Raw genomic sequence first — 19,737 nt, forward strand, 5'->3', positions numbered from 1 at the left:
GAATACGTCTCAGAGGATGCCCTTATACCACGTGGACAAGTTTCGTTAGTGCAATGTTCACATTTTCCAGGGTGGACAATTGCTCATATAAGTTTTTCAAAATGAACTACGAACATTGGTAAACCCGCCTCGTACAAAGCTGTTATTTAGGTTAAGGAATTGGTTATTAGTCTCAAACAGAACCGGTTATCTAACTTTGATGTTTTCTTACAAAACAGACAACCCATTTGATAAATCTTAATTTGCGTGCCCAAAGTTTATTGCTTATGTTCATTACATTGAACTACTTTTATTAGATTTTCTAGTAAGTAAGACCATTCTTATCGAAGAAATAAATTAAAAACTAATCCACCCGATGCTTCTGCTGGTGCATCAATAACTCCCGCTTCCGAAGGTAAGCCGCCGTACATTGCGTGCATTGATACGGACGTTCACTGGTGTGTACTCCCATCTCATGCCGCTTTCGGTCCGAGACGTGCGAAAAATGCTTCTCACAGGCTGCGTATCGGCATGGGTACGGTTTCTCACCGGTGTGCGAGCGCAAATGTAGATCGTGCTTCGGTTTCGTGGAGAATTTCTTCTCGCAGTATTGACACTCGTAGGGAAAGCAGGTGGGATGTACCCCTCGAGTGTGTTTCCTCAGCTGCAAACGGAGTCGAAACACGGCGTTGCATTGATCGCATGGGAAGTTTCGCTCCTGGTCATGTGTCTGACGGTGTGCCTTCAGCAGGTGTTTGGTGCGAAATGATTTGTCGCAGGCATCGCAGGGATGCAGCGCAGCAACAGTGCCAGAATGGACCAGCAATTCATGTTCCCGCAGTTTACTTGGAATGATGAACGATTCGGCGCAGAAACTGCAAATGTGCTTCTTTCTTGCGGTACGATTTCTATGCAGCAGCAATAGATGCTGGGACGCAAACGACCGCTGGCAGGTGGTACAGATGTTATTCTCACTCGATCTTTCGGATATATTAAGCTGACGGCGTGGAGCATGGAACTCGTCAACGTGGACAATGAGTTGTTTTTCGGTTTCGAATGTATAAGAGCACTTAAGGAAACAACATGATACGTTCGTGTTGATACTTGGATGCTTTTCTACAGCTACAGGTGGTAGAAAATCTTTCAAAATTCCTGTGTCGGCTGTATGACCGGGTGTACATTCAAAATGTTTCGCCAAATGAAATTTCCTGGCGTAGGTAATTCGGCATAGCTTACAATGGTATAATTCTTTAACGTTGCGGCAGTGTGTTCTATGAGCATTCAATGCCCACGGTGCTTTAAAACTTTCGTAACAAATTTCACAATACGGATTCTCTTCTGATATTGTTTGTTGGCTCTGATGTTCCAATCGGGCGTGATCTATCAACTTTTCCAAAGACTCGAAATAAACTCCACAACCGCAACATCGCTCTGCGACATCTATGTGAACTACTTGATACTGATCATAATCGTCTATAGAACTGATCAGGTTTTCATTCGGAAGTTTAGGGGTAAATCGTTGACCGCGAGATTTGACTTCCGAATTTGTGTCAGTTATTTGAAAATCTCCTTCCATATTTTTGTCCCCAGTGATTGTTGGGGGATCTTCCAAGTCATCCTGATTTTCATTGTTTTCGCTTTCTTCATCTACATGCTGAATGTCCATATGGCTCAAGAAAGCGTCTTTTTCATAAAAACCATCCTTGCACAGTTTGCAAAAGAAAATATGCTTTGATTCAAATTGATGTTCATGCTTTTCTAGATCCTTTTCAAACTCGAAAACAGCACCACACATCGAACATTGCCATTTTTCGCTAACCTGCTGCGCACAACTTCGGTGAATTTCATCAGCATGAGCTTCATAATCCACTCTGCTCGGTAAGAAGGCATCGCATCCGCAGCACTTTTCGCCATCGAACTCAATGTAATCGAAGTTATTATACTCAAGGTGCGTTATTATCATTTCTTTTGGGGGTAAGGCAAAGTTCCTGGTCTTCCCACTTTTTCCATCGCCATCGTTGTCGTTTGAATGAACTTCATCCGGAACATCTTCGTATAAAAATTCTGTCTCGTACTCTTCCTCCTTGGTCTCGTCGATTTCGATCTTCAAGTTTATTTTCTGATTTGATCTAGAAATAAAATTATAAAATCAATAACATTTTATGTCGCGTTGTTCCACAAACTTACCCCCACTGTTGCTCGGCTTCGAGTATTTGCCGGCGGAATAGGAAACAATCGGTCAACCGCGGCAGGCATTGTTCCAGGCAAATTTGCAGTGGACCATTCGAAGTCGGAGACATTGAGCATAGCTCGAATACGATTTCTGCCAGAGGAACACCATCGGCGAATTCCGCAACCGAATCGAGGAGCGAAATGTAATCACTGTCGGATCCACTGCTGCTGGGACAGAAGCGGCATGCCATTCTATCCGTTGATCGTTACGCTGTTTTCCTGATGGATAAAGTGCTCAATATTTAATTACTTTTTCCAGAAAAAATGAAAATTCATTTTATACTGTTTATGTTAAATCGAATGTTAAAAATATTCTTTGGCAGCTTTTTGTTTTGATTCCTTCATTCTTACACGCTTTGCTCACTTTACACGAAAATACGTGAAATAGACCAGTGCATGATGACGTAGGTTGACAGTTCACAGAGCTTTTTCACCGAGACTTAGCCTCTGGCGAAGCTTCCGATAAAATTGTTTCGTCATTTTATTCGCATGTAGATGTCCTTTGCGATTGATTTCATGCTGAATGCAAAGAATATCATTGAAATATTCGGATCGCAGCAATTTTAAACTAAAAATATGAATTTTAATTTTCTCCTCATCGATTTTTCTTTTAACACCTTGTAAACAAGCTCTGTGAACTGTCAAATAAGTGAGGTTAGATCAAGATCTTGCATTCATTGGTCTATATATGCACGCCGTCAATGACTGACACGCTAATGAGAAACCGAGCCGGTGACAAGCGCGGTGTCATCATCATCAATACAAGACAAAATTTTCAAAACGACTTATCTGCTTTTATAAACAAAGATTCAAACGACGATTTGACGAATCTGATAGCTCTTCCATGCAAACCAACACCATCAATAGGTAGATGAAGGATTCCGCTGAAGTTGTCCGCCGCCTCCGTCCCGCTCGGAAAGGTCTTCTAGAAATCTCCCGTGATATCTCTGAGACAAAAAAATTAGTCTCCTAGATATTTTTGGTCGATTTCTAGAACCTGTCAGACCTCAAATCCGCCTCAAATGCAACAACCGTTTAAACCGGTGTCTACCTCAAATTTTAGACGAGTAGACCGTTTGAACCGATAGGGATATGACAGGTGTGGTCTCTTAGATATTACCTCGATATCTTCTAGACTCGAATACCACGGGTCTTCTAGACTCGCTTCTAGACTTCTTCTAGATGTGGGTACCATATTGCTTCTTCTTTTTCTTTTCTCTGTTCTTATTCTTTTTTTGTTATTTTCGGCTTGTTTACATTGTAATCTAAAAAAGAACTTTCTGAAATTCAAATACACATCTTTTTATGGTTTATATTCGTAATTTATAATACATAAATATTTTATGAATTGTCCGCTTTAAGGACAAGGCTATTCCGAGAAATATACGTGGATCTGCTGGGATCGAGTGGCCGCAGATCCGACTGCTTTGTGAGCATGGTGATCGATCGTTATCCCCGAAGAAATCAGGCTAACCAAACGAATTGTGATTCCTAGTGGGGCACGGTAGGTGCACGGAAAAGGAGGGCTTGTGATTGCTCTGTTTACTCGTTTCCGAAAGAGACATTCTGTCAAAACGAAGTGTCCGTCTGTCATGGCTCGGCAGAGCTTTGCCGTCGAAAAGTACCTAATACAAACGAAGCAAAAGATTAATTACAACACCTACGCAACGAAAGCACAAGAAATACCGTCGAACCGGTTCTTCTGCCATAGATTTGCACGGGCACGCAATGGTCGGTTCTTTTCGGTTTCTCGGCTCAGCAGCTTTACCACCGTTTTGGGTTTATCCACTTCCGGGTTTTCTGGATCTACAAATAAAAACGAAAAGTTAAATCTACGAACCGCCATATGTTTTGCTTTTTGAAAAGAAATTTTCTGTTACGCGTACATGCAATGTCTTACGTAGCCCTACATTGACTAACAAAATATACTAGCCCGAGGTCTTCCTAAACCGGAACTCCAGTTACACCTACAGTTTCAACTGGATTCCAGCAGGAATCACTACTGGATTCCGGGAGAAACCCCTTCTGAATTTTAAAAGGAACTTCGTAATTGGCGTAAAAAAATCTTTTAAGAACACTATGTTTTGACACTTACACTTATGGTACACCCCACAGTACAATGAAGACTGTTTCCCGTTGGTGGATGACGAACTGGAGCTGGTCCATTGATGTTCCTGCTATAGTTCGAAGAACTGATCCTGTTGCTTTTGCAGCTTCTGGAGTGAAAAATGATTATAATTAGCTGATTCCTGTTGAACACTAATGATAAACAAAAAAGAAAACAAGTAAGAATTGTTCATACCTGGCATCCGAGCTGAAACATTATTCTTGCTTTGGCAGAACTCATCCCATCGCAACTCAGTAATGCACTTCCATGGACTTCCTCTTCGAGGGGAATCGCACCTTCCTCGCTGATGCCCAGACATCCGACGATCGTCACAAATCGAACTGGCAGAAAACTGGACCTGATCATTGGGATTCATGGTAGTGTATGGTTTTATTTTAAACTTGGATTAGCACGAAAGGTCGGAAGATAACGTTTTTCGTCGGTAGGAGATGAATTGGCTGCTTCATGTTTTGTTGACATGTCTGACGTTCAGCACTTCGGATGGATTCCCGCCGAAATCACTCCCACTACTACCGCCGCCTCACCGAAACAATCCAGCAGAATCCACTGGTCAAATTTCCGCAATTTTCTTTTTCATTCCGGGAGTTTTAAAAATATTAGAAACCTCTTCCGATTATGGTAAACAGTAACAGTAAAAAAAGATGGCGACAATAAAAAGCGCGAGGAAAATTAACTTGACAGCTGCACCGGTTCAACGGTTCAACTGGTTCATAGTGCGAATGTATAGAGGTAAACAAACAAACACACTCGCAAAAATCTAAATGCCATATACATTTGGTTTGTGTCCAAACTTACTTTGAAACTTGACTAGGGTGGTTTGTGTCTGAATGAGGTAGATTCCTGTTCGCTTTTAGACATTTTTCAATGCGGGATCGAGTGGTGTGCCCCCGAAAACGCGAGCACTTTGAAACTTGGATTCTGTCAGGAGTAAAGCTGTTTTGGCTACCTTACACCTCGGGAAAATTTTCCGCCGGATTTTGAACCCCGGGCATTTTAAATGGGGCCGGGATTTTGATTTTCCGTGCCCAAATCCCGAAAAAATCCGCGGACCAAATTCCCGAGGTGTAAGGTGGCCTTTAAGGCTGTTCTTACACCTCGGAAAATTTTCCGCCGAATTTGGTCCCCGTGCATTTTAAAGAGGACCGGGATTTTTAATTTCTGTGCCCAAATTCCGAAAACATCGCATATGCAAAAATTCATCCGTGGAAAAAAATTCGTGGATCAAATTCCCGAAGTGTGAGGCTACCTTTAAGGTAGCCTCACACCTCGGGAATTTGATCCGCGGATTTTTTCCCCATGTATTTTTGCATATGCGATGTTTTCGGGATTTGGGCATGGAAAATCAAAATCCCGGCCCCATTTAAAATGCACGGGGACCAAAATCCGGCGGAAAATTTTCCCGAGATGTGAGGTAGCCTTTACACGGTTAGATGACTTTACCCATTAATGGGTACTATGTTATTGTTGATATTATTCCCACCGTGAAAAATTCACCCATTTTCTTGAAAAAGTGCCACTACCCATTTTAATGAGTAGTGGCACTTTTTAAAGAAAATGGGTGAATTTTTCACGGTGGGAATAATATCAACAATAACATAGTACCCATTATACTAAAGACACACTGGTGGTACAAGTACCATGGTACAAATACCATGTAGTACATACGGTTTGTTGTACCAGCTTCGGGTGACACACTTGTACCAGCTTGGTACTTCTGATTCGTATACGGTTGTGTCAAAAATCAAAATAAACTACACAAAATATCTTCACAAATTCTGAAAGTGGTTAGTGTAATCAATAAAAATAATCAACGTATACAATTATTGCAACGTAAAAAGCGGCTGTTGAAAGCATTAATGACAAATTTAATCCGTAAACAAAGGAATCTATGTTTATTACAAGAAAATAAAACAGTTGAACGAAGGGTTTGGACTTCCGTGAGTCTTTGTTTAGTATTGTTGAGAATAATCATTAATTATTTATTTTATACTGTATTTTAGGTTGAAAATTCATCGTATTGGGAAAATGATGTGCCCAATTTCTGCGAAAAAAGTTCAAAAATACCTTTCGAGTGAGCAGGTCGACGTTCGATTTTCTTGTGGATAAGCTGCAAAATATTGCGAAAATGGATACGCTTTTGAGACCAGCCATTCCCTTAGCTAAAAGAATTGCTATAGCTCTGTATGCTCTGGGTTCTTCTGCGGAATACAGAACCATAGGTAGTTTATTTGGTGTAGGTAGAACGACTGTAGGCGAGTTGGTTCTTGTGGTTTCCCAGGAGATTGTTGTGAAATTGGGCTCGTGCTTCTTGAATGCCTATCCTCCGTCACATGAAAAAATCGAAGAAATTGTGTCTGGATTCGAGCAAATGGGTTTCCCTCAATGCTACGGTGCAGTAGATGGTTCGCACATAGAGGAAAAAGTTCCACAATCCGAAGCAACTGACTACTACAATTTCAAAGGATGGCATTCAGTTATTCTCTTTGCCGCTGTGGATTACAAGTATCGATTTACATATATTAATGTCGGCGTGCCAGGTCGAAGTAACGACTCCACAATTTATGAAAACTCTTCGTTGAAGAAAGTACATGACTCTGATCCGCTCTTTCGAAAATTCTCCAGAATAATCGAGGGCGTTGAAGTTCCTGTATTATTAATAGGTGATTCTGCTTTCAAGCTGGCGCCAACACTAATGAAGCCATTCCTTCAGCAGTAATCAATCACCACATGAAAAAACATTCAATTATCACCTGTCAAAGTGTCGAAGAGTTGTTGAAAACGCATTTGGGCATCTCAAAGCTCGTTTTCGCAGGATCGGTAAAGGCTTGGAAGTGCATATTGACCATGTAAATCAAATAATAAAAGCATGCTGCATTTTGCATAACATTTGCAATGAGCGAAACGATCGGATTAGTAAAGCATGGATTCTCGAAATGCATCTATCAGCTGAAAAGCCTCAACCACATAGAAGCACATACTCTAAACAAGCGAATCCTTCTGGAACCGGAGTTCGTTTGGCATTAATGAAACATTTTGGTAAATCATTTTTTAATATAACTGTTAGTAGAGGTGCTCGACTATAGAAGAATATTGATGCTGTGGGTACTTTGAGAGTATGTTGAATGCACATAAAAATTTATGAATTTGTTTACATTTAGCTCTCAGAAACTAGTTTATATACTAGGTTTTGCTAATGACAACAGCAACAAGATTCTTCTTTAGCTTACAATATTATATTTTATCAATCAACTTCTCCATCAATCGGTTGTTTTCTCGCAGCAGTTCTACCACCTCTTTGTCAACTTCCCTCGATTCCTTCATAAATTGAGCAAATCGGTCCGAATCTTTTTCTGCTAGCTCAAACATTTTTTGTTGTACGTTTCTTTTAGCAGTCACTGCACTAGAACCAGCGAATCGTGGACGCTTAGAAGTAGATTGCTCCGTTGCCGGATCTGCTGAATATGACGACGATGACGATTGCGATGCCTGAACGATGTCCATGTCCTCTTCCAGAAACTCAATTTCGATTGATGCTACAATATTACAAAAACCCAGATTAATCCACCTAGCGGTGATGGTGCCTTTCTCGACCTTCGTAAAATGTGTGTGCTTGAAAATAGATGAGCTAGTAGCTAGGAGTAAAAAAGACAAATTTCTTTGTCCGTTGCGCACTACTCGCGATGCAGTTGCAACATCCGGAAATGCGAGAAAATGCGATTGTCGCGAAACCTCGGTTCGGTTTTCAGCTTGATCTACAATATGCTAATAAGAATTTCGACATTTTGTTTCCTTTTCCAATCTTTTGACGTACATACCCTGTTTTATTTTACCCAGTCATATATTTTAAGGATATCACTTTTGGATGTAAATTGAACTGAAGCTCCGACTACACAAAAGAAAACGAAAATGTCATTCCCATCAAGCGAGCGGAGGGCAATATTTGTTATGATATAAATCTCATGACCGTCTTTCTACCAAACTCCCGTATGAAGAGGAAGGAAGTGTATCAGTGTGGAAGCATCCGATAGTTCGTTTTCGGAAAGAAATTATAGCCTTTCGGTACAACTTTGTTGCACAAGAAAGGCAAAAAGTATTTTGGCCATAATTTCAAAGGTAATAGTCCAATCTGGCCAACTTTCTAAGTAGAACAGGATTCCGCATCTAATGCAATTTGTTGTGAGTAAATCGGTTGAGGGTAAGTCCATTAAAAGTCAGCTAGACTTTTTTACTCGCTTTTTTATAACACATAGTATATTTTGGCCATAATTTCTGTGCCCATGGTCCAAATTTTCAATAGAAAACAATACGACAGGATTCCGCGTCGAATGAAACTTGTTGGAATTATAGATAGTGGAATATATAGATGAGTGAAGATAAATCCTCTGTCTCCAAACGAACTGTCAAACGTGTCTCCAAACGAGCATGACGTCACGATTTCAATGTGCGTGTGCACGGGCAGAAAAATCGACTCAGCCATGCTTTCGCTCATCTATATATTCTACTATCTATAGTTGGTATTAAATCGGTTGAGGATAAGTTCCAAAAAAAGTGAGCTAAACTTTTCGCACTTTTGATGCGCACACACACACACAGAGACATCATCGCAGTTCATCGAGCTTATACGTATATAACACTATGTGTCTCCAGGCCTTCTGTAAAAGTTTGGTTTTGGAGCGAACATACAGCCTTTTCGTAGAAAAAGGCAAAAATGGTGTTTCAGCCATAATTTCCGATCCCATAGTCCGATCTAGCCAATTTTCAATAGAAAACAATGGGACAAGATTCTGCGTCGAATGCAATCTGTTGCGAGCGTCAATAGATTAAGTCTAAGTGCTAAAAAGTGAGCTAGACTTTTCGAACTCTTTTTCACAATAAATAGTAATTTGACCATAACATCTAAGCCCATAGTCCGATCTGGCCAATTTTCAATAAGAAAATATGAGACATTCTGCGTCGAATGCAACTTGTTTGTGAGCAAATCAGTTAAGGATATGTGCCCGAAAAATGAGTGACATTTTTGACGCGATTTTTTCGTATGAATTTGTATTTTGGTCATAACTTTCGATCCCATAGTCCGATCTGGCCAAATTCAAATAGGAAACAATGGGACAGGATTCTGCGTCGAAAGCAACTTGTTGCGAGCAAATCGGTTGAGGGTAAGTGCCCGAAAAATGAGTGACATTTTTTACGCGATTTTTTCGTATGAATTTGTATTTTGGTCATAACTTTCGATCCCATAGTTCGATCTGGCCAATTTCAAATAGGAAACAATGAGACAGGGTTCTGCGTCGAAAACAACTTGTTGCGAGCAAATCGGTTGAGGATAAGTGCCCGAAAAATGAGTGACATTTTTACGCGATTTTTTAGGATGAATTTGTATTTTGGCCATAACTTTTGATCCCATAGTCCGATCTGGCCAATTTCAAATAGGAAACAATGGGACAGGATTCTGCGTCGAATGCAACTTGTTGCAAGCAAATCGGTTGAGGATAAGTGCCCGAAAATGAGTGACATTTTTTACGCGATTTTTTCGTATGAATTTGTATTTTGGCCATAACTTTTGATCCCATTGTCCGATCTGGCCAATTTCAAATAGGAAACAATGGGACAGGATTCTGCGTCGAATGCAACTTATTGCAAGCAAATCGGTTGAGGATAAGTGCCCGAAAAATGAGTGACATTTTTTACGCGATTTTTTCGTATGAATTGGTATTTTGGCCATAACTTTCGATCCCATAGTCCGATCTGGCCAATTTCAAATAGGAAACAATGGGACAGGGTTCTGCGTCGAATGCAACTTGTTGCGAGCAAATCGGTTGAGGATAAGTGCCCGAAAAATGAGTGACATTTTTTACGCGATTTTTTCGTATGAATTTGTATTTTGGCCATAACTTTTGATCCCATAGTCCGATCTGGCCAATTTCAAATAGGAAACAATGGGACAGGATCTTGCGTCGAATGAAACTTGTTGCGAGCAAATCGGTTAAGGGTAAGTGCCCGAAAAATGAGTGACATTTTTTTTAGTAGTTTTGCGCACACACACACACACACACACACACACACACACACACACACACACACACACACACACACAGACATCACCTCAATTCGTTGAACTGAGTCGATTGGTATATAACACTATGGGTCTCCGGGCCTTCTATAAAAAGTTTGTTTTTGGAGCGATCATATAGCCTTTACCGTATACTTAGTATACGAGAAAGGCAAAACCCAGATTAATCCACCTAGCGGTGATGGTGCCTTTCCCGCTCGTTCAAAAGGTTTGGGAAAATCTAAAATAACACTAATATGTGGATTGGTCTCATTTTTCATATTTGTTTATATGCATAAAAAAAATCTCGCCAAACGCAATTTGTTGCAAACAAATCGGATGAGCATAAGAGCAAAAAATGGCATTTTATTTTGTAGTTTTAAAATTAGTATTTTCGCCATAACTTTTGACCCAATTGTACGATCCGGCCAAGTTTCTATAGGAAACAATGGGACAAGATTCTGCGTAGAATGCAATCTGTCGCGATCGATATGAGAAGCACACATATTGCACATCTATCACAGTAACTTATATATGACCGGATTCAGTAACAATATGGTTACTGCAACCAGATTTGTTGAACTTGTGTTGCTTGGGGAATAGATGAAGTCAAAGTGCTAAAAAAGTGAGCTAGACTTTTTTGAACTCTTTTTCACAATAAATAGTAATTTTACCATAACTTCTAAGCCCATAGTCCGATCTGGCCAATTTTCATAAAAAAATGGTATAATTTTCGATCCCATAGTCTGATATGGCCAATTTTCAATAGGAAACAACGGGACAGGATTCTGCGTCGAATGCAGCTTGTTGCGAGCAAATCGGTTGAAGATAAGTGCCCGAAAAATGAGTGACATTTTTTACGCGATTTTTTCGTATGAATTTGTATTTTGGCCATAACTTCCCAAGTAGCACACGCAACATCTTCCAAAAAGCATATTGTTTCTATTCAGTTTCATTAAAGACATAGGAAAAACATCAAAGCACGAAAAAGTTGCATTTAGATGTCAAAAACGTTTGAGTTTTGATCAATGTTTCATTAACACTGCAATGCAGTACGTGTTTGACATTTGGGAACAAACAACCAAAAAATACTGCACTTTATGTTGCAAATACGAAACAAAATTATCAAGTTGCATTTTTTTACCATGTAACTTCAATGCGTCTTTCAAAATCTATTTGTTTGTTTAAATTAAGTTGCAGATAAGTTGAGTGTATCTTCGTGTTTAATTTAGCATCGTTCAACGTTTTGACAACTCACATTTTTTTCCGGTGATGGTGCAATCAAGTAACAGAAAACCCGAGTACAAAACTTCATAATCGTATGGTTTTTATGATGAGTCAACATGCAGTCCCTTCGAAGTGTTGAATGGTGCTGTGGTAGAGTGAAGGACTATCAATCACAAGATCCATAAATCGAATCCAGTTTTATATTTTATTTTTATCCGCTGTAGTATTCTGCAACATTATTGCAATTTTACATGATTTTACTGCAATCGAAGGATGTTTACGTAAGCTCCACCTCTTGCGCTTTTTACATTGCAAGAGAGCTATGTTCGATGGCACATACGCAAAGATTGTTTCTTTCCAAATAGTTGCAACACAGTGGAATGTTCAGTAGTGAAACAAGTTGTACTGCTTGGGTTTCGATCCCATAGTCCGATCTGGCCAACTTCAAATAGGAAACAATGGGACAGGATTCTTCGTCGAATGCAACTTGTTGCGAGCAAATCGGTTGAGGATAAGTGCCCGAAAAATGAGTGACATTTTTTACGCGATTTTTTCGTATGAATTTGTATTTTGACCATAACTTTCGATCCCATAGTCCGATCTGGCCAATTTCAAATAGGAAACAATGGGACAGGATTCTACGTCGAATGCAACTTGTTGCGAGCAAATCGATTGAGGATAAGTGCCCGAAAAATGAGTGACATATTTTACACGATTTTTTGTATGAATTTGTATTTTGACCATAACCTTCGATCCCATAGTCCGACGTGGCCAATTTTGAATAGGAAACAATGGGACAGGATTCTGCGTCGAATGCAACTTGTTGCGAGCAAATCGGTTGAGGATAAGTGCCCGAAAAATGAGTGACATTTTTTACGCGATTTTTTTGTATGAATTTGTATTTTGGCCATAACTTCCGATCCCATATTCCTATCTGGCCAATTTCAAATAGGAAACAATGGGACAGGATTCTACGTGGAATGCAACTTGTTGCGAGCAAATCGGTTGAGGATAAGTGCCCGAAAAATGAGTGACATTTTTTACGTGATTTTTTCGTATGAATTTGTATTTTGGCCATAACCTCCGATCCCATAGTCCGATCTGGCCAATTTCAAATAGGAAACAATGGGACAGGATTCTGCGTCGAATGCAACTTGTTGCGAGCAAATCGGTTAAGGATAAGTGCCCGAAAAATGAGTGACATTTTTTTGAGTAGTTTTGCACACACACACACACACATACACACACACATACACACACACACACACAGACATCACCTCAATTCGTCGAACTGAGTCGATTGGTATATAACACTATGGGTCTCCGGGCCTTCTATAAAAAGTTTGTTTTTGGAGCGATCATATAGCCTTTACCGTATACTTAGTATACGAGAAAGGCAAAAAGGTATTTTGGTCATAACTTCCGATCCCATAGTCCGACCTGGCCAATTTTCAATAGGAAACAATGGGAAAGAATTCTGCGTTGAATGCAATTTGTTGCGAGCACATCGGTTGAGGATAAGTGCCCAAAAAATGAGTGACATTTTTTACGCGATTTTTACGTATAAATTTGTATTTTGGCCATAACTTCCGATCCCATAGTCCGCCCTGGCCAATTTTCAATAGGAAACAATGGGAAAGAATTCTGCGTTGAATGCAATTTGTTGCGAGCAAATCGGTTGAGGATAAGTGCCCGAAAAATGAGTGACATTTTCTACGCGATTTTTACGTATAAATTTGTATTTTGGCCATAACTTCCGATCCCATAGTCCGACCTGGCCAATTTTCAATAGGAAACAATGGGAAAAGATTCTGCGTCAAATGCAATTTGTTGCGAGCAGTCGGTTGAGGATAAATGCCCGAAAAATGAGTGACATTTTTTACGCGATTTTTACGTATAAATTTGTATTTTGGCCATAACTTCCGATCCCATAGTCCGACCTGGCCAATTTTCAATAGGAAACAATGGGAAAGGATTCTGCGTCGAATGCAATTTGTTGCGAGCAAACAATGGGAAAGTATTCTGCGTCGAATGCAATTTGTTGCGAGCAAATCGGTTGAGGATAAATGCCCGAAAAATGAGTGACATTTTTTACGCGATTTTTACGTATAAATTTGTATTTTGGCCATAACTTCCGATTCCATAGTCCGACCTGGCCAATTTTCAATAGGAAACAATGGGAAAGGATTCTACGTCGAATGAAATTGGTTGCGAGCAAATCGGTTGAGGATAAGTGCCCGAAAAATGAGTGACCTTTTTCCCGCGATTTTTGCGTATTAGTTTGTATTTTGGCAATAACTCCCGATTTGATAGTCCGACCTGGCCAATTTTCAATAGGAAACAATGGGAAAGAATTTTGCGTTGAATGCAATTTGTTGCGAGCAAATCGGTTGAGGATAAGTCCCCGAAAAATGAGTGACATTTTTTACGCGATTTTTACGTACAAATTTGTATTTTGGCCATAACTTCCGATCCCATAGTCCGACCTGGCCAATTTTCAATAGGAAATAATGAGCAAGGATTCTGCGTCGAATCCAATTTGTTGCGAGCAAATCGGTTGAGGATAAGTGCCCGAAAATGAGTGACATTTTTACGCTATTTTTACGTATAAATTTGTATTTTGGCCATAACTTCCGATCCCATAGTCCGACCTGGCCAATTTTCAATAGGAAACAATGGGAAAGAATTCTGCGTTGAATGCAATTTGTTGCGAGCAAATCGGTTGAGGATAAGTGCCCGAAAAATGAGTGACATTTTTTACGCGATTTTTACGTATAAATTTGTATTTTGGCCATAACTTCCGATCCGATAGTCCGACCTGGCCAATTTTCAATAGGAAACAATGAGAAAGGATTCTGCGTCGAATGCAATTTGTTGCGAGCAAATCTGTTGAGGATAAGTGCCCGAAAACGAGTGACATTTTTTACGTGATTTTTTCGTATGAATTTGTATTTTGGCCATAACTTTTGATGCCATAGTCTGATCTGGCCAATTTCAAATAGGAAACAATGGGACAGGATTCTGCGTCGAATGCAACTTGTTTCAAGCAAATCGGTTGAGGGTAAGTGGCGGAAAAGTGAGTGACATTTTTGCGTCGTTTTGTGCACACACACACACACATACACACACACACACACACACACACACACACACAGACATCACCTCAATTCGTCGAACTGAGTCGATTGGTATATAACACTATGGGTCTCCGGGCCTTCTATAAAAAGTTTGTTTTTGGAGCGATCATATAGCCTTTACCGTATACTTAGTATACGAGAAAGGCAAAAAAGAATTATTTGTCATATTTTTTATTCTAATAAAGTACTTACAATCACAACTCTCTTCCATTAGCTCGACAACACGGTTTTGTTTAAAATTTGATAAAAATTCATGAAGAATGTTGAAATAATTCCATGTCGAAGGAGATCCACCAGATTTTCCCATCTGGTTTACTTCAATCCTGTAATAAGATATGAATAAATTTTTTATTACAACACTGCGTTACATATTTAATTCGTTCAGTTCAATCAATTAGTGTAAACTGCTCAGGTATAATCATATACTAATGTCTAAATACATATAAGAAATGAGGATAGAAAATGTAATACAGCTTCTTCATTATAGCACATTATAGTCCAACATATTCAAAGTAAACAATATAGTTTATGCAGAGAACACACAATCAATAAGCCTTCTGTTCCTGAACCAATACTTATTAGACACCAAGTTAGATACTACTTAATATTCCGGAATTCATTGTGACACAACAGTTTGAAAGAGCAGGTGCGATCGCGTCATTCGATGGGACACATCAGGCAATTTAACATTTTGACTCATTACTCTTATTCCCAGGGAAGTTGAGATAATTTCCAACTCGAAAATTTCCTAGATGGGACCGGACATCGAACAAAACTTCAGCATGGATTTGCTTGATAGTTGCGCATCTTATTTCTAAAATAGGAATGTCGTGGATTTGTCACGAAATATCTACCACCATCTACTATAACTACTATACTATAAGGCAGCCTTTAAGGCTACCTTACACCTCGGGAAAATTTTCCGCCGGATTTTAGTCCCCGTGCATTTTAAATGGGGCCGGGATTTTGATTTTCCGTGCCCAAATCCCGAAAACATCGCATATGCAAAAATACATGGGGAAAAAATCCGCGGATCAAATTCCCGAGGTGTGAGGCTACCTTTAAGGCTGCCTTAAGGATACCTTACACCTCGGGAAAATTTTACGCCGGATTTTGGTCCCCGTGCATTTTAAATGGGGCCGGGATTTTCAATTTCCGTGCCCAAATTCCGAAAACATCGCATATGCAAAAATACATGGGGAAAAAAATCCGCGGACCAAATTCCCGAGGTGTGAGGCCACCTTTACACCTCGGGAAAATTTTCCGCCGGATTTTAATCCCCGTGCATTTTAAATGGGGCCGGGATTTTGATTTTCCGTGCCCAAATCCCGAAAACATCGCATATGCAAAAATGCATGGGGAAAAAATCCGCGGACCAAATTCCCGAGGTGTAAGGTGGCCTTTAAGGTAGCCTCACACCTCGGGAATTTGGTTGGCGGATTTTTTCCCCATGTATTTTTGCATATGCGATGTTTTCGGGATTTGGGCACGGAAAATCAAAATCCCGGCCCCATTTAAAATGCACGGAGATCAAAATCCGGCGGAAATTTTTCCCGAGGTGTAAGGCAGCCTTTACACCTAGGGAAAATTTTCCGCCGGAATTTGGTCCCCGTGTATTTTAAAGGGGGCCGGGATTTTTATTTTCCGTGCCCAAATTCCGAAAACATCGCATATGCAAACATATACATGGGGAAAAAATCCGCGGACCAAATTCCAGGGATGCCAGATGATATTTTCAAATGTCTTCACAGTCGCTTAAAAATGTCTTCAAATGTTTTCAATATTAAAATTATGAATATCAGCGAGAAATTTCAAAATCCAATAGGTTTGTAAATTCAATCAAGTCCTTATTTTATTGATGTGGAATAATGTTTATTTTTTTGATGCTTAAATTGTTAGAATTTTAGAGAATATTTTTTAAATATAATTTAAATATTTATATTTAATTTGAAATTTTAATGAGATAGTATTTCCCTGGATTTTTTATTGAGTCTGGTTAAAATTCCACTGGATTTTTTAACTGAATTACGTGGAATTCTTCCAAATTTATTTTTGAAGAATACCCTGTAGGGATTCAAAATTTACCATGAGATTTTTTGTACACTGCCAAAAATATCTATATGTATAAGATATATGTGTCGCCGTTATAGATTTTTGCAATAGCTCCACCCTAATATAATCGATATAGAACCACACATAAATTAAATCATTGCTAATTCGAGACCACACATAAAGTTTATTTGGATATATATTTTATAAGTAGTTCACGTGGAGAATGGTTATGTGTGCGCTGATATGCATCATAAGTTAAATCTATGGATTTTTGCCAATAAATATGTGTGGATTTTTAGTAGTGTAGGAACTTCCGGATAAATTTCTGGAGCAAACAAACTTCCGGAGGAATTCTTGGAAGTAGTTCTGAATGAATTCTTAGAGGATCTTCTTAAGATATTGCTGCAGAAATTACCGAAAAAAAAAAATGGATGGAATACCAGAGAAATTCCATAGTATACTTCCGGAGGTATTCTTGGAGAATCTTACAGCAACATTGTTGGAGAATCTTCCAGAGGAATTCCTGGAGAAACTTCCGGAGCTTCCGCGAGAATTCCTGGGGGAGCTTTCGTAAGAATTTCTGGAAGAACTTCCGGAGGAATTCCTAAAAGAACTACCGGAGGAATTCTGGAGGATCTTCCGACGGAAATCTTGGATATACTTTCGCTGGAATTCTTGGACGATCTTACGGAGGAGCTCTTAGAGGAAATTCCAGAGGAATTCCTAGAGGATTTTTTGGAGAAATCCATGAAACTTCCGGACAAATTCGTGGAGGAAATTTAGGAGGAATTTCAGAAAGAATAGCAGAACGATTTTTCTCAGAGGAAATACTGGAAGAATGTCCAAAGATATTTCTAGAAGAATTACCAAAGGAATTCAAGGAAGAATTTAACGAAAGTGTGTAACAAGTTTCCTCGGGATTTGTTTTAAGAACATTTTCCTGTAGTAATTTACCATGGAAGTTCTGAGAAATATCTTTTGAACACCAAAACAATTTCAATTTCTTGTCGACATTCGTTAGAATTTTCTATGGAAATTAATTGAGACAAATTTCTTGTGGAAATTGAAAGGGATTTTTTGTGGGAGTTCAAATATTCGAAGGATTTCCTTTATTTCTTCTTTACGGAAATAATTATAAATATCCTCGATAATTTTGACGGAATTTTCAATTCCCTTATATTTAGACAAGAAATTCTTCATGGGAAATTCTTCTTGTTTTACATGAAAAATTCTATTAAATTTTCACTGAAAATTCTTTTAAAAATCCACGGGAAATTCAAAGAGTTTCCCGACGGATATTTAGAGGAATGTGGAATGATGGAATGGAAATGCCGAAAAGATCAGATGAATTCAGAAGGAATTTAGAAAAAAAAATCTGGTTCTAGCTCAACGGTTGAATAGATTAAATCTAGTCATAGAAGAATTCTGTCTATGTTTGCCGCATATTAGATCGGTCATTGCGTTCCGATGTAATGATCGAAATACTTTTTCACAGACACGTCAAAAACGACGCAGCTGCCAAATTCATACGAATGCTGTCATCGGGATTTTTTAACCAGCACACAGCTCAAAGTGCGTATGAGGTCTAAAACGCGTTACATTTATCAACCGGCTAATGTGAATGTATTTTTATGTTTGAAATTCTAAGCCCGAGACAAAGACTATTATAACTTATATAATATAAATGTTTAATGAATGTTATTTAAAAAAATGTTTAATAAATGTTTACATATAGAGATTGCAGAATTTATACACTAATAAAAATACAAACATTTTTATTGGCAAAAATCTAAAGAAATTTACAAAACATTTTATGTGTGCGATAATAACTAGCCGCTCTAGGAGAATCCACATGAAGGTTATTAGTTAATAAGGATTATGTATGTTTCCACATATATGTTATGTGGGAAATGCTGTAGTAAAAATTTATGTGTGCCACACATAATGAATATGATTGGATTTTTATCAGTGAAGTAAGTAATAAAATTGTATTTTCTATTCGCTGGCTTATTAATTGTCTTCAAGTATTTTCAAATAAGTATATAAGTCTTCAAATATTTTGAAAAGTCTTCAAAATGTCTTCACGAAATAAATGTCTTCACAGAGATTCAAATGTCTTCAAATTGAAGACATGTCTTCAAATCTGGCATCTCTGCCTCACACCTCGGGAAATTGGTCCGCGGATTTTTTCCCCATGTTATTTTGCATATGCGATGTTTTCGGGATTTGGCCACGGAAAATCAAAATCCCGGCCCCATTTACAATGCACGGGGATCAAAATCCGGCGGAAAATTTTCTCGGGAAAATTTTCCGCCGGATTTTGATCCTCGTGTATTTTAAGTATATGCTTGTGGGCGTGTTACGATAGATGGGGATACCTCTCACCTTCGAGGTGGTCGATGATTTCATCTACCTTGAATCCTTGCTAACGACTGATAACAATGTTAGAGCATCATTATCGGTCGCGAGCATTTTAATCACCCGCGCAGCGCTTTCATTTTAGTTTCGTCACTCACTTCCGTATCAGTCACTATTTTCGGCTCTCAATTTGGTTGCTGTATTCCGTACCGGTGATGTTTGACAGTTGACAGTTCATCAAATAGCAGCGCTCTTATCGCGCTACTAAATTTGGTCACCTGTCAGTCGCGCTACTGTTATAGCAGCGCGTTTAGTAGCGACCGGTAAAGTGTCAAGTAATGATACTGCGCTGCCAAACGGCTTAAACTCACCATCGGTAATCTTGCTCTTAAGGCTACCTTACACCTCGGGAAAATTTTCCGCCGGATTTTGAACCCCGTGCATTTTAAATGGGGCCGGGATTTTGATTTTCCGTGTCCGAATTCCAAAAACATCGCATATGCAAAAATGCATGGGGAAAAAATCCGTGGACCAAATTCCCGAGGTGTGAGGCTACCTTTATGGGGCGAACACAA

General features: G+C 39.2%; 1 protein-coding gene and 1 long non-coding RNA gene across 4 annotated transcripts; both read right to left on the reverse strand.

Moving 5' to 3' along the window:
* Window positions 1-226: 226 nt before the first annotated feature.
* On the reverse strand, window positions 227-2,621 carry LOC134226815 (zinc finger protein 3 homolog). Of its 2 annotated transcripts, XM_062707838.1 has the most exons (3): window positions 2,495-2,621; window positions 2,167-2,430; window positions 227-2,108 (listed from the first exon to the last, which is right to left on the reverse strand). In XM_062707838.1, the coding sequence occupies exons 2-3, from the start codon at window positions 2,400-2,402 to the stop codon at window positions 344-346; spliced, it is 2,001 nt and encodes a 666-aa protein (XP_062563822.1). In that variant the 5' UTR covers window positions 2,403-2,430; window positions 2,495-2,621; the 3' UTR covers window positions 227-343. The 2 variants fall into 2 exon arrangements, with proteins under 2 accessions (XP_062563822.1, XP_062563813.1); XM_062707829.1 differs by having other exon boundaries at window positions 2,167-2,556.
* A 516-nt stretch (window positions 2,622-3,137) lies between these two features.
* On the reverse strand, window positions 3,138-5,160 carry LOC134211286 (uncharacterized). Of its 2 annotated transcripts, XR_009979000.1 has the most exons (4): window positions 4,514-5,160; window positions 4,307-4,427; window positions 3,898-4,017; window positions 3,138-3,836 (listed from the first exon to the last, which is right to left on the reverse strand). It is a non-coding gene; the product is annotated as an uncharacterized LOC134211286 (long non-coding RNA). The 2 variants fall into 2 exon arrangements; XR_009978996.1 differs by having other exon boundaries at window positions 3,138-4,017.
* Window positions 5,161-19,737: the final 14,577 nt, after the last annotated feature.

This window comes from Armigeres subalbatus, chromosome 1 (assembly GCF_024139115.2).
Source record: "Armigeres subalbatus isolate Guangzhou_Male chromosome 1, GZ_Asu_2, whole genome shotgun sequence".
Classification (NCBI taxonomy): Eukaryota; Metazoa; Arthropoda; class Insecta; order Diptera; family Culicidae; genus Armigeres; species Armigeres subalbatus.